This window comes from Oryzias latipes, chromosome 17 (genome assembly GCF_053564925.1).
Source record: "Oryzias latipes strain Hd-rR chromosome 17, Olatipes_Hd-rR_3.1".
In the NCBI taxonomy this organism is placed as follows: Eukaryota; Metazoa; Chordata; class Actinopteri; order Beloniformes; family Adrianichthyidae; genus Oryzias; species Oryzias latipes.
The window spans coordinates 34,946,496-34,960,777 of NC_136253.1; the positions used below are offsets into that span (position 1 = coordinate 34,946,496).

The following is a 14,282-nucleotide window of genomic DNA, read 5'->3' on the forward strand; positions in this document are numbered from 1 at the left end:
ATTCCCTTCGTGTTCTTTTTTATCTGACGATGATTTGTTTTAGACATAAAGTTTTAACGTGGTTTTAGTGACCGTTTTACCAAAACAAAAAAAAGATCAAACCCCTCTGTGTGGGAGAAACCTGGCTGTTATCTAAGACCCTGAGATGAACTTTATTCCACAAATTAGGAAACAGGATTTTGTCTCCCTAAAAGCATTGCAGGACTCCGCCCGTTCCTCTCTCTGGCCAGCGCAGAGGTGCTGATGCGTGCTTTTATTTCTAGCAGATTAGATTATTATGATGGCCTTCAACTGCTGCAGAATTCAGCGGCACGCGTGCTGACGGGGGGGGCGGGAACCCATTGCACCCGTTTTAAAAACGCTGCATTGGCTCCGTGTGATTCGCCATTTTTATTGGTCAATAAATGTTTTTATGGTCTGTAGTATCATATCTATCTGATATAATTTTACAGTGTGAGCCCTCGTTGACCTTAAGGTCATCTGGTACAGGCCTCGTAATGATTCCTGAGCTAAAGCCTTAGTCACATGCATCCTTGTGGGGGGGTTGACCCGTGATTGTCTGCAGGTTTTTGGGTGGTCCGGGTCCGTGGAGGGTGATAGAGAGGAGGAGCTGCATCTTAGGGGGGAGTGCAGGTGTGTCTTTCATACAACCACCTCAAGGGACGTCATGAAAATGGAATGTACCATTGTTGTGCACGTGAGTGCACGGTGTGTTCCTGTCCCCTGCTCGTATAGAAAAATGTGCATGACCCTTTTCTCTCTATGGGTTCACTGTGGGGTCTACCACCTTGATATTTTGTGTAGACCACCTGCGGGGCACCTGTACAGGTTTGACTATATGACGCCTGTATCCACCCCGTATTCACCCCGTAAGGACAGATGGAACTAAGACTGTGGTAGTGCCCTCTGTAAATATGAGTGGGGGGGGGTTACTGGTGTTGACATGTCACCAAAATATCATTTCCCCACTTCAGTATCAAGCTAGATTTCTATTACGTTTCTATTATATTTATTGATGATTCGAAGCTTTGTCAGATAGAATGAGGGGGGGGCATTGTGTGTAAAGTTGTTGGGCTGAATCCGAATTCTTGCCCAACCCCTCCAGTTGTAGGGGCATTTGGAGCCGTAGTGGTGTCCGAACTTGTTTTTTTTAAGGGGAAGGGACTTGACGCCGCTCTTCAGCGTGGTGGAGAAATCCATTTCTTTATGTGGGGGTGCTCCGAAGCACAGAGGTTTACATGTACATGTAAGTAAAGACTTTTTATTTTAGCGTGACTTTTATTGTTATCAAACCCACATTTTTCTGTATTTTCTGAGCACTGGCAGCTACACGCTAAGGTAGCTTACCGGCGACTATTGATGATGTCATCGAGGCGTCAGCAATGTCCGAATTTGAAGACACAATAATTTCCCTATTTATAGGGCTAAATGTGGGGAGAAGCCGTGGTGGAAGAATTGGGATTCATTCTTAGTTTTTAGTTCCAGTTTTTGAGTTGAGAAATGTTTTTACCAAAGCACTTTAGTTGTGTCCAAATTGGAGGGCGGCTTTCTTCCGGGGTTGCATTTGAAGGCGGCTTTTTACGGCGCCGTGACAAGTGCGGTCCAAATTCGTGCTTGTGTCCAAATTCCTTCCCTACTAACTATATAGTGAGTTCACCATTTTGTAGTGCTGTCTGAAATTACAATTCCCAAATCCAGCGCCCTAGAAATATACCAGTCTTGATGCTCACTATATGGAATATAGACCACAATGCATTGCTTCAGAAAATTATTTGTCAAAAAAATGTATTTAAATGTATTTTTTTGATAAACCATCAAGATTTTTATCTTCAGAAGACAGTGGACTCATAAATTTACATCTCAAACGCTCATATTAATTAGATTTTAACTTTGTGAAATAGATAACGTCATATCCGCCGTTTAACCCTTGTGCTATCCTAGGCACTTTACCATTGGGAGTGGGGTCATCTAGACCCACTAGACAGTGCTCTGAACCTTTTTTCTTCAATGATTTGTGATCTTCACTGGTGTCCATGGATTACATGAAATCTTTCCACCTTTGTCCACCTTTGTCATGGTAGGGAGAACACGTCAATGGAAGGGGGGGGGGGTCATCTAAGATAGCACAAGGGTTAAAAAAAAAAAGGAGTGAGCGTGGTGTCCAAATTGCTACCTAGTGCCGCACTACATTGTTTTTTTAGTAGTTAGAGTTAGGGGGGGAATTCGGACAGAGCCACCCACTCCTTCAAATGTGGCTGACGAATATGGCCTTTGTTCCCGATTTTTAGGATGTGTCTGGTGTTTTTTCTATGCTGTCCATATCCCATGATGCAATGCGGCCAAACCCTGAGATTTTCTGACAACAATGGCGGACTGTGAAGCGGAGTAAAAAGATTAAAAGATTAAAAGTTGGATAGAAACAAGCCAGGAAAATTTTGAGCTCCATGCCCTGTTCACTACTCCTCTCTGTTCGGGACTCACGGTTGCTAGGCGACAGGACATTCGCCGATGTAACGGCTGGATCTAAAGACCTGACTCGTCCGAATTTATAGCCGTTAACATCTGGCCATTGGAGGATGCGCCCTTGAATGTGGACACACCCGTTGTGTTACGTTTGTATGTAAAGTGCTTTATAAATAAAGTTTATTTGATTTTCCATCAGTGGATGGAATTTGCTGTATAATCACCCATATTCTGCTGTGTGTGACCTTCGCTGGGTTGACCTTTGCCCTGGAGACAGGTTTGGCTTTAAACACACGTCCATCTTGTCTCCTAACAGCTGAGGTTCTTCTTCTTCTGCATGGACGCCGCCGCCGGCAGGCTGACGGTGCAGTCCAGGACTCACGGATCCGGCAGCGGCGACGGCGAGCTGTGGCTCATGGAAACCTCCCCCAGCTTCGGCTGGCAGAGGGTGCAGCTCACGTTCTCCTCTGCAGCCAGCAGCAAGGTCTGACTCTTGGATATAACAACCTCCTGCATGAGCGTGCAGAGAGAACCTCAGACGAGCATTTCAGGATGGTTTCCTCCTCAGATTGTCTTCAGGTATGAATTCAGGGAGGAGTCCAGAGGTCTGGTTGCTCTCGATGACGTCTCCTTCTCTAAAGAATGCACATTTGATCCCGACAACAACCATCTACCTGATGCTTCGTCCACACCTCCACCATCTGACACGCCCACCCCTTCAACTTCCCCCGTGGATCCCTGTCAGGTAAACGTCAGTAGGAGAGCAGACTCGGCTGTCGGGGAGAGTCTGAGGAGCTCCTCTGCTGTTTCAGGACGGGGAATTCTTCTGCCACCTGTCAGACGGGAACGTCTGCATCTCTGCCGCTTTGAAATGCGATTATCAGCCGGACTGCCCCCAAGGAGAAGACGAGGCCGTCTGCGGTGAGAGAAGCTGATTGAACTCCGCTCTGCACCTTCAGCAGATGCAGAAACATTTCTCATGTCTGTGCATGAATTTGGGCTGCATGAGTTTTCAGGAGGCGGCTTCACTTCTCTCTGCTGAAACTGCAGACACTTCCTGAAGAAGCTCGAGGAGCAGATGCTCTTTCACCCACCCACCCACCCCGGTTCGCGCTGCAGCCCCGATTCCCCCAAATGAGAGGATTTCTCCACCAGCTTTTCCCTTTGATTTGCACCCTTATTCCATACATACTTTTATTTTAGGTCCGTGCACGTTTGAAAGGGATCAGTGCCAGTGGACCGACAGCAGCGAGGGCCCGGGCGCGTGGCGGCGGCTGAAGGCCAGCAACAGCACTGCGCCTCCAGCAGATCACACCACAGACTATGGTGACCACTTTAAAGCCTCTGACCGTGGTGCACGTGAACTCGTGAAGGCCAAACGGCTGTTCCTCGTTCTCAGGCTACTTCATGACGGCAGATGTCAGTCAGGGATCCAACGTGAGCGAAGCCCGACTCCAGAGTCCTCTGCTCCCCCCATCATCCCCCTTCTGCCTGATTCAGTGAGTTCTCACCGCTGCTGGGGTTCATAAAAATCTGCAGAGTCGTGGTTCGGAACAAAGCAGTGGATGAATTGCTTAACACTGCTGTTGTCCGCCTGTCTTACTGCCACGCAACTTTCTTCCTAATCTGGCGTTCTCTTCTCCTTCCTTGTTTCCTGGACGCAGGTTTCACTTCCACATCAGCGCAGAGAGCGCTGGGTCACTCAGAGTGCTTATGCAGCAAGCTGGGGGCGGTGAAGCAATCCTGTGGTCACGCAGTCACAACACCGTCTCCCACTGGACCCCGGAGCATCTGCCCGTAGGCCTGCATGAGCAGCCGTACAAGGTCAGCTGCTAGGGATGGCGTTGAACGGTCGTCTGCTTCCAGTTTGCTGCACTGAAACTCCGTCAAAGGACGTTTTACGGCTAAGCTAACATGTGCCGCAGATTTCTCACAGTTATCTTCTGTCTAAAGCCAAACATGAAAAGCAGTTTTTGTTACATAATGACTCTGAAACTGACCTCAGAGACATAAAACACTCTCCTGAATTACAAACTATGTGTTACAGTCCCGCTCATCATCATCATCCATCCATCATCCATCTGTTTACACTCTCTCCAGCTAACTCACAGCCCCATCCTAACATTAGCCATGCAACCAAAACGGCGAGCAATATCAGATCTATCCACCTGAACAGTTTAGATCCAGATTCCAGCACAGACGAGGTAAACAAAGACGTTCATGGATCTATTCGTCTGCAGGTGGATGGATCAGAACGGGAGTGGAGCAGGGAGCCTGTGGCCCCGCCCAGCGTATTTTCTACGTCACAAATGTGATCTTTTTCAAGCAACTTTTTTATTCATTCGCTCCTGATTCAAAGTGATTTGAATAAAAAATTCTCAGAAATTCCTTTCTATATGTCCTCCATCATTGGAAAAATGCCACAAGAACGTGAAAAACGCCATTTTCATCGGTGTGGGTCTTTATTGCATTTATAAAAGAATCAGTTATGCTTTAATATTTAAAACATTCAGTTCATTTTGGCTTTGAATGGTGACAGAAAATGTGTTAGTCTATCAAAAGTTGTACCTGTGTCTGTGTTTTTGTGTTGGGGGGGGGGGGGGTGAAGAGATGACAATAAATTTACTGTGGAATTCTCCAGAGTTGCATTAACATATGTGATCATATATGCATCTTCTTACAACTTCTGTCTTCTCAGGTTTGGTTTAGCAGCACAAATAAAGAAACAACGGAGCTCCACGCCGCTGGGGGGGCTGTTGTTGCCGTGGACGACATCTCCTTCCTTAACTGTGAAAAAACATACCAGTCACCAGGTAAACGAGAAGGTGTTTCTACCCGAATGGGCTGATGGAGCATGAGCCTCTGGGTCGATGTGAGGATGTTTCATTCAGTTCTTGCAGCTTCAGTCAAGGTCACATTTTACACTTCCTCCCTTCAGCTCTGTCTTCCTTCAGCTGTACTTTTGATGATGGGATGTGCGGCTGGATGCAGGGAGCCGAGGATGAGCTGGACTGGCTGAGCAGGTCCGGCCCCACAGAGACCCCCAACACCGGGCCCGCGGGGGACCACACCACCGGCAAAGGTCAGCCCTCTCTGTGCTGCTACTTCCTTCATGTCTGGCTGTATTGACCGTCATTACTATTCCTGAGCATCATCATCATCTATAACCAGAAGTGACCATCGTTGGGAAATGATCGCCGCAAACCGTTCCAGTAAAAATACAGTCATAGTCAGTCATAGAAGTCAGAGTGAAATAAAGCTGTCTTTATCTTTATCTATCTTATCTTTAACCACTCATCATGCAGCTGTGAGCTCAGATGAAGTTAGAAGCTTTAAGCCTTTCCAAAGAAAACGTTTCTTAAACTCTAATGTCTGAAAACAGGACAGAAGTTTGGCTTGATGGTCAGAGCTCTTCTTTTCTTTCCCAGGGAAATACCTTCACATCAAAAGCTCGCATCCTAGTTTGAAGGGAAGCAGAGCTCAGTTAAAGTCTGCAGTGCTGCCACCTGCTGGTAAAGATGGGTACTGCTTCACTCTGTGGTACCACATGTTTGGAGCGACTGTGGGAGACTTGAAGATCTTTCTGCGAACAGTCGACACTCTGGAGGAAGAACTGGTACCCTTTTTTTTTATTTATTAAAAACACAATAAAGCAAGAAAAACAACTTTCATTCATATTTAAACCTGGATGCCTGACTTCCCCTTCCTGCACTGTTGGAACTGACTGAGCAATTTTGTGGCTGTTTCCTCTTGATTTTCTCCTTGTTGTACTTTTTTTTAAAGTTGTGAAATCGTGATTGCAAAATTACATTAATGTGCGGCTGAAAGATGCGCGGCAGAGGAATATCAGTGTGTTGCAAAAACATCCTCACATCCTCATTATGAATTTCTGTCTTTCCTGTAGATTTGGCAAAAGTCAGGAAGCCAAGAGGACGAGTGGCTTCTGTCTCAGACTCACGTGACCCTACAGAGAGCCCACCAGGTGATTCTGGAGGCCACGGTGGGGGGGCAGGCTGGAGACATAGCAATGGACGACATCGCTTTCGTGGAGGGGCTGTGTCCTGCTTCTGGTAACCCATGGTCCATAACTCAGCTCAAGAACTTCACATGCTCTTACTTTCTTATCTATTTTCATTTATCTTGGGCACTGAACAATGTTTTATCAGATTTCCACAGTTGGTTTTCAACAGTAGAAGCTTCTGCCCTTTCAGGTGCCCCCCCCCCCCCCCCCCCCCCCCCCCACCCCCAGCCCTTAAAGCAGGTTTTCAGTGACTGGGGGTCCATGTGAAGTGGAAAAAAAGCTTCAACTGCTTGATTTCACCCTGCAGATTTGTGTGACTTTGAAGATGGGAGCTGCAACTGGCAACAAGACATAACCGATGACTTTGACTGGGTCAGGCAGTCAGGCCACACCCCCAACCCCAACACAGGACCAGAGAGCGACCACACCACCAACACGGCGGCGGGACATTACTTCTACCTGCCCTCCTCTGCTGGCGACCAAGCGGGACAGAAAGCGTTGATGTTCTCCCCCCTTTACCCAGCAGGTGGCAGAGTTTGACCTACAGGGAGGCTTACCTTTTGGGTTTAATATGCAAATCAAAGTCATTCAAAAGCTAAAATACGAAAACATCTTTGTATTTTTGAAGGATTCTTGTAATCTTTTACTTTTTTTTACTTCCTTTAATGACAGAAATATGAAATTTAAAAAAATATTTTCATGTTAAAAGGTTGTCACCCGTGCCACACAGCCTCTACCTACATTTTGCGCATTTTGCACAAATTAAAATCGGTCATACGTGAATATACGTGAAAAAAGTTGTGGTTTTTACTTGAATTTTGACAGATTTATCACTGAACCACGTTAAAACCACAGAAGAAGCACGACTAAACCACGCAAAGAACACATCAATCAATGTAGAACAGGAACCATGCGTGATTATTCCGCTGTTTATATGCAATTCATCTGTGATTCATATATGTGCACTGAATACGCGATATAAAAGTTATACATCTGTGGTTCATGTGTGAAAAGTGCATTAGACATATGTGGAACGGTAATGTGAAAAAAGACACAAACTTCCGTATGCATCCCACAAAAATGATTTACGTAATACTTCTGTATAAACTACGTGAAATACAAGTAAACTATGTATTTCTCAAACGACCAAAAATTGTGAACAGCTCAAAACCGAATTTACGTAAAGAGCCGTCGGCCAAAACCCTCGAAAGACATCTGCGCTCATCGTCGAATGACGAACCCAAGAAACACTTATGAGTGATGTATATCACGCACGGATCATGAAAGGCCAAAATGACATACGTGGAAAATGTACGTAGTGGCTGTGTGACACGGCGTTAATGTGCAGAAGTGAGATCACTCAGGTGTTGTCGTCGTTTTTTTGTGCCCTTCAGGAAAGGCGTCCTGTGTGCAGCTGTGGTACCACATGAACGGCAGAGGAGTGGGGACGCTCAATGTTTACCAGCAGAGCGAAGACCAGAAGACGGTGGTGATCTTCTCCCAAACGGGGGACCAGGGTCGTCTGTGGAGGTTTGCTCAGGCCTCCCTTCTCCCCCGAGTGCAGCCTTACAGGGTGAGTAAAAACTTTTCAGCAAAATGAGGAAGATCTGTAGCTTTTTCTGCTGAAAAAAGCAAAGACTGTTCAGGAAATCTTTAAACGACGGGACATGATGTGCATCTGCAGCCAGATTTCATTAGCTAGAGGCAGGAACATGCCCCCTCTTTAGAACTGGACGTCTTTGCCAAAGACTTGACTCCGCCCCCTGCTGTTCCAAGCAGGAAGTGGCTCCAAGAAGCCAAAACCCCACAGACTTTTATAGAGAAACAATGAGCTGTTCCTCAGTCGTTCTTTTGGTCAGAAGAACCCTTCTGGATCGGATTCCCTTGTTTAACATCTACTTGATAATCCTCTTTTTCTGTAGTTCAAGTTATTCAAGTTATAAACTGACCAATCAGATGCCTCAGTAAAAGTAGGTGAAGCCTGCTGTCCCCCACGTCCAAAGTTCGAAACGTGTAGCCCACTTTCAAGTGAAAGGGGTGTGGCCTTCTAACAAGCTAGCTCCTAATTGGTGTGAGTGGTTACCATAGAAGCTCAGTCTGATGCAGACCAATCATTGCTTGCTGACGATGACTGGTTCCAACATGGTGGCGTCCGTATCATAGAAAAATGGCGTCTGATTTGACTTGATTTGGTTGGAGTTGGAAGTAAACTGCTTCAGCACTGTGACAGTAATCTACCCGACAATTACATGCATGCACTGTGGTTCTGCACGCCTGTCCAGGCTCTCTGGCAGCAGGTATGTGCCGATTTATCAGTCTGGCTTAAGGTTTCAATCACAGCTTCACCGTCACTTTGTGTGCTTGGTGACATGAGTGCCATCGATGTAGAAGGAGGATTAGGCTCTATCATTTTCATAACTCTTTGCATTGCTAAAAAAACTATTTTAATAAATTGGAAAAGCAAGAAAAATATAAATATAAGTCAACACAGAAATCTGCTGCTTGATCAGATCAGCTTGGAAAAAATGTCAGCCCAAGGTTCAAGTAACTTTGAAAGAATTCGGTCTCTCTGGTCTCCCATAGCTGACTCCATGACTTAGGGGATGGGGGGGCCTGGTCGTCGCTGCTCCTTGCCCTTCTGCCGTGGGCTGGGGTGGGGGCCGGGGCCTCCGGTGCCTGGCGGGGGGTGGTGGGGGCTCCGTTGGTCGGGGGGTCGGGTCCGGCGCCGGGGTGGGGCGGGCTGGGGCGCTGCGTGGTCCTCTGGGCTTGGGTGTGGGGGTGCGTGGTGGGGGGGTGGGGTGGTGTTCCGGCTTGGCTTGGGGGGGTGGTCCCTTTGCCTGTGCTGGGGGGGGTTGGCGGGGGGCGCTGCTCGGGGGGGGGGGGCCCAGCGGCACTGGATGGGCTTCCCATCTACGCCTGGGGCTGGGATCAGCCCTTCCCTGGCTCTGGGGCGGGACGGGACAACCCTCTTGGGGCCCCCGGGCGCTCTGGGTGTCATCCGCTTCGGCTGCGGGGTCTGGGGTGGGGGGTCTTGTCGGCCCTGTCCTGTGGGGGGGCATTCTGGGGGAGGGGGGGGGCCGCTATTGGTACGGGGCAGGGGGGGTTGACGGGTCGGGGTCTCCGCTGAGGCCATCGGCGGTTTCCCCGGCCGGTTGGCTGCCTCGGTCCCGTCGAGGCCTGACCAGAGCTCTTCTAGGGCCGGCGTTTGGGGGTGGGGGCCTGGGCTTGCTCCAGGGGGGGCCGGCGCTTTCTGGCTCCTCTCCCTCTGTGTGGGGTGGGTGGTGCTGGGCCTGGGGTGTCGGCGCCTCCGGGGGTGGGGCCCCTGGGCTGGGTGGGCCTGGCCCCCTTGCTGGGGGGGGGGGGGGGGGGGCGGGGGACAGCTACCAGCTGTCCCCAACTTACCCCCTTCCTCATATAACCTCATAATAGGGTGAGGGGGTGGGGGGCTTAGCCTGCGATGAGCCTTGGGGGGGGGGGGGTTTACTAGGCAGTGGCCCCCCCTCCTATGGTTGCCGTATGGAGTGGGCCCCCCCTCTTTCGGTTTTATTTGCACCTTAGACATGTAGGGCCCTTGGTAGGGGGGGTGCTTGGACATCACTGCCAGCAAGCAGCAGATGTCCTCCTAGCACCCTACCCGCCAATTTTAACCGCACCTTAGACATTTAGGGCCCCTTGGTGGGGAGGGTGAGGGGACATCACTGTGAGTAATCAGGAGATGTCCCCTTAGTGCCCTACCCGCCAATTTTAACTGCACCCCCCTTAGTACACACACCCCTCCCCCCTCAATATATACATCCCAACATAAACACACACACATGCACACACACACCCTCTTAAACACACATATACGCACACACATTTTTGCAAGGAAGGTGGGACCTAGGACCATCTGTCCCCTGCCTCTTCCCTGGTGGGGGGTACGGGCCCCTTTGCAGCGGCGGCCGTGTCCCCGGGGTGCCGGCTTCCTGGGCCCGGCGGTGCTCTCTCCGCGCGGTGGGGGGGTTCACATTACATCTGAGCCGGGGGTGTTGGTGTCCCTGGGGGGTGGGTTCTGGTCCTTGCTCCTGAGCGCTGGGCCCCGCCAAACTTCCAACTGTGGCCGAGCCTGGTCGGGCCATATTTACAACACCCCTTGTGGGCCCTCTTTTTTCCCCGGGGTTCCCCCCTCCTGGGCGGGGGCGGCGGGCCCCTGCCTTGCTCCTCCCTGGACCAACCGTGGGCCGGGCGGATGGCCGCCTGGAGTGCGGGGCGGGTCTCCCTTGGGGGGTCCTGGCTCGTACCTGGGGTTGGGGCGGGGGGATGCCCGGAACTCCTGGGTGGTGGTGGGGTGCTCGTCTGGGGCTGTGGGCGTCCCTCTCCGGTGGGGCCCTGCGTTGGGCTCTCCCGGCGCGGCGGGGGGGCTGTTCTCCTGGTTGGGCTGGGGCGGCCCTCTCTTTCCCTCTGTGCCTCCCTGCTCTCTGGCTCTGGGGGGCCTTGCGGCGGTCCTGCTGGCCCTGGCCTGGGTGGCGGGCTTGGTCGCCCGGGCGGCGGTTGTTCCCTGCCGGTTTCCGTGTGGCATGGGGGGGATTCCGGCTGCCGCTGCTGCTGCGGTGGTGGTCTTGGGGTGGGGATGGCTGGGCGCTCTCCTTCCTTCTTTACACATTCCACCATCCATATTAGAAGAACATGAGCACTCACCTGAGCACGGGTGTTGGCTCACCTTTGCACTGGCGGTTTGCGTGACTGAATGACTGAAATGTCTCACACTAGTTGGTGTTAAGGCATAAGTATGTGTGTGAGCACTATCTGTTTTGTGTACATGTCGACAGATGGACATTTTTGCAACTAGCAGGTGTGTTTGACACTTGGGTGTGTGTGTGGACAGGCTCCGCCCTTTTTGTACTGCATTTGAGCCTTACCATGGTGATTAACAACCAGTAAACTTGTTGCTCTATGCTGCTTCATGGTCTTACCCCCCTTCCCCTCCTACTATCACCCTCCTTCCCCCCCTCTTTCTAACGTCCCTCTCTCTTCTTCCCCTCTTTCCTTTTCCGTCCGGTCCAACACCAAAGATCTTCAAACATGTTTGAAATTAATAAAGTTTGGCCTCAATTACAAAAGGGGTTTATTCAGACATACCTTTGGTTTGTCTGAAGATTAATAACCCCTCTTGTTAAAGTAAAATATGTCCAACACAAGAGGCCCTCAGCTCTCATCTGTTTGCCCAGCTGTTGGACAGGACAAGGTAAAAAAAAAAAAAAAAAGGAAGTAAACTGCTTTTTATGGATGACATCACACTACCTCAGTCCAGTTCTCTTATATAGTCCAAGTTTGCATCAGAAAATGTAGACATTGCGGGGAGGGGTGACTGATGGGCCTAAAATAAAATAAAGTTGATGTTTGTTCGAAAAATGCACAAAAAACAACATTGCATGCATTCTTGAGTCAAATGTAAAATAGTAATTAAACAAAGCTGTAAAAGCTGCTGCTGTCTGTGGCTTTCAGGTTGTGGTGGAGGGCGTGAAGGCGGGTCCCACCACAGACGGGGACATGGCCTTTGATGACGTGCAGCTGACAGACGTTGTCTGTCCTCCTCATGGCTTCTGTGACTTTGAGAGCTCTTTCTGTGGGTGGACCAACCTCGGTGGAGACGTCGATCAGGGCGACTGGCTCCGTGGGGCTGGAGCTTCTCCAAATCCCCACACTGGTCCCACTGTTGATCACACCACCAACTCCATTCACGGTAGTAAAAGCATCACGGTGGACAGAAATGAACTGCAAAGTGGGAGGGGCTTCTTTGATGTTGCGTGCGCCCTTCAGGTCACTACGTTTACGTGGACAGCTCGGTGGGGGAATGGGGAGACATGTCCTTTCTGATCAGTGACGTGTTCCAGCCGTCCACCAGAGGTCACTGCCTCACCTTCTGGTACCACATGTACGGCAGCTCGGTGGGGACCCTCAGAGTTTACCTGAATGACAGGTTGGTATCACACTGAACATGACCCTCACGTGACCCTCACATGACCCGGTATGTTAATTGCTCTAAACCAATCTCTCCCTGCAGGAAAATGAATGCTGGAGGAAATGAAGAAGGACTTCTGAAATGGATCGAAACTGGAAACAAAGGAGACCAGTGGCAGCAGGCAAACGTGTCTATTCAACACCAGGAGGCATTCTGGGTAGGCATGCAATCTGGTTTTATCTGGAAGCTTTAGATTGACAATAATCCAGGATGTAATTCTCCTGCTGTTGTCTGCTTTTCTTCCACAGTTTGTGTTTGTCTATCAGCGGGGGAAGGCTGCAGGTGGAGATGTTGCTCTTGACGATATCGCCATCATTCCCAGCGAATGCTATGCAGAGCTTCCCATCAAACCGTCTGATAAAAACCGTAATCCTCCTCACAAACTGCAACCACCCTCAAACTGCCAGGCCCCTGCAGATGCATCTTTATATGGATCATTTCAGTCCAACAGACACTAATCCATTTAAAAAGCAGGAAGTGATGTGAATCTGTTTCCTGTCTCCTTAGACTCGCTGACCGTCGGCCTTGCGGTGGGTCTGACTCTGCTGGTTGGACTCATCATCGCTGTTGGTCTCTACTTCCTGAACCGAAACCAGAAGATTATGTACAGAACAGTTTAATCCATTAAAAAATCATGAAAGAAAAGGAAGTTGAAAAACGTTGACTTTGTTTTTTTATGTTTTGTAGGCCAACAGTCATGACAAATGAAGAGACTGTTAGCAACGTGATTGACCTCTGCGGCAGCAACACGGAGGTGAGGAATCAGGATTGGGGATTAAACGTCCAGCTTCACAGAAATATAAGGGTTTTTTATTTTTTATTTTAGGACACACTTCACAGCCCAGGAGTCCACATTTCCTTCGACAACATCCTTTATGATCCGTCACCGAGCCACTCTGAAACCTAGCCTGACGCTGCCTGGTCTGAAACAGAGAAGAATGTTTGTTTTCACCAAAGTTTGATGATAAAAACTTCACTTTTTCATGTGACGTTTTTCTTGAATGTAAAAAGAAGCTTCATAATAAAGTTATGTATTTTATTTGAACTGTATTTTTATTCTAGCAAGATTCAGATTCATGTTTAATCCAGTTCTTTTGATCTGCGTCTCTGTTCCTCAGAGTTCTTGATAGGGGTTATAGTGTGAGGATAATGTTTCATCTCAGAGGGCCGCTGGTTTAGGTTCACAGGGACCAAGCCAGCAGATGAAGTGACCTGAATTTCAAACTTCTTCTTTTAGAAGCCAGATGAACCCAAGTTGTAGGGACATTTGGAGCCGTAGTGGTGTCCGAACTTGTTTTTTTTAAGGGGAAGGGACTTGACGCTGCGCTGCGGCGTGGTGGAGAAATCCATTTCTTTATGTGGGGGTGCTCCGAAGCACAGAGGTTTACATGTAAATGTAAGTAAAGACTTTTTATTTTAGCGAACTTATATAATCCCACCCTGTTATACTATAACCATTTTATTACATGATTTATCAATATCCGGTTCCCAGTTTTTATCAGACAGAATTAAAAATCATAAGATATCAATAAAGCACATGACAAAGATGAATTACTTAAGTATTACGTCAAAAATAACTTTTTGAAATCAACATGGCAAATGCAGATCAGTCATCTGAAATATATGCAGATTATGTTACTTATAAAAGTCATTCATATGAATAAAACATAATACTATATCTGTAAAATAGACACAACACTGTTTCAGGAATTTTCATAGCAAAATTTCATCAAGTATCAAAAGTTAAAAACGTGCAAAATTATGCTACATTAGGAAAGATTTTTGAATCAATTTATC

General features: G+C 48.6%; 1 protein-coding gene across 3 annotated transcripts in view; it reads left to right on the top strand.

The window, feature by feature from the left end:
* Positions 1–13,524, top strand: part of si:ch211-106h4.4 (MAM and LDL-receptor class A domain-containing protein 1) — a 29,125-nt gene extending 15,601 nt beyond the window's left edge. For all 3 annotated transcript variants that reach the window (XM_023965415.2, XM_078934956.1, XM_078934955.1), the window contains 19 exons: positions 2,780–2,947; positions 3,032–3,208; positions 3,276–3,384; positions 3,667–3,789; positions 3,863–3,962; positions 4,128–4,287; positions 5,162–5,276; positions 5,402–5,545; positions 5,892–6,079; positions 6,368–6,533; positions 6,792–7,010; positions 7,879–8,057; positions 11,969–12,206; positions 12,284–12,443; positions 12,528–12,642; positions 12,734–12,851; positions 12,993–13,089; positions 13,173–13,239; positions 13,312–13,524. In XM_023965415.2, the coding sequence (XP_023821183.1) occupies positions 2,780–2,947; positions 3,032–3,208; positions 3,276–3,384; positions 3,667–3,789; positions 3,863–3,962; positions 4,128–4,287; positions 5,162–5,276; positions 5,402–5,545; positions 5,892–6,079; positions 6,368–6,533; positions 6,792–7,010; positions 7,879–8,057; positions 11,969–12,206; positions 12,284–12,443; positions 12,528–12,642; positions 12,734–12,851; positions 12,993–13,089; positions 13,173–13,239; positions 13,312–13,392 (2,724 nt within the window). In that variant the 3' untranslated portion in view covers positions 13,393–13,524. The remainder of the gene's footprint in view (positions 1–2,779; positions 2,948–3,031; positions 3,209–3,275; positions 3,385–3,666; positions 3,790–3,862; positions 3,963–4,127; positions 4,288–5,161; positions 5,277–5,401; positions 5,546–5,891; positions 6,080–6,367; positions 6,534–6,791; positions 7,011–7,878; positions 8,058–11,968; positions 12,207–12,283; positions 12,444–12,527; positions 12,643–12,733; positions 12,852–12,992; positions 13,090–13,172; positions 13,240–13,311) is intronic.
* Positions 13,525–14,282: the final 758 nt, after the last annotated feature.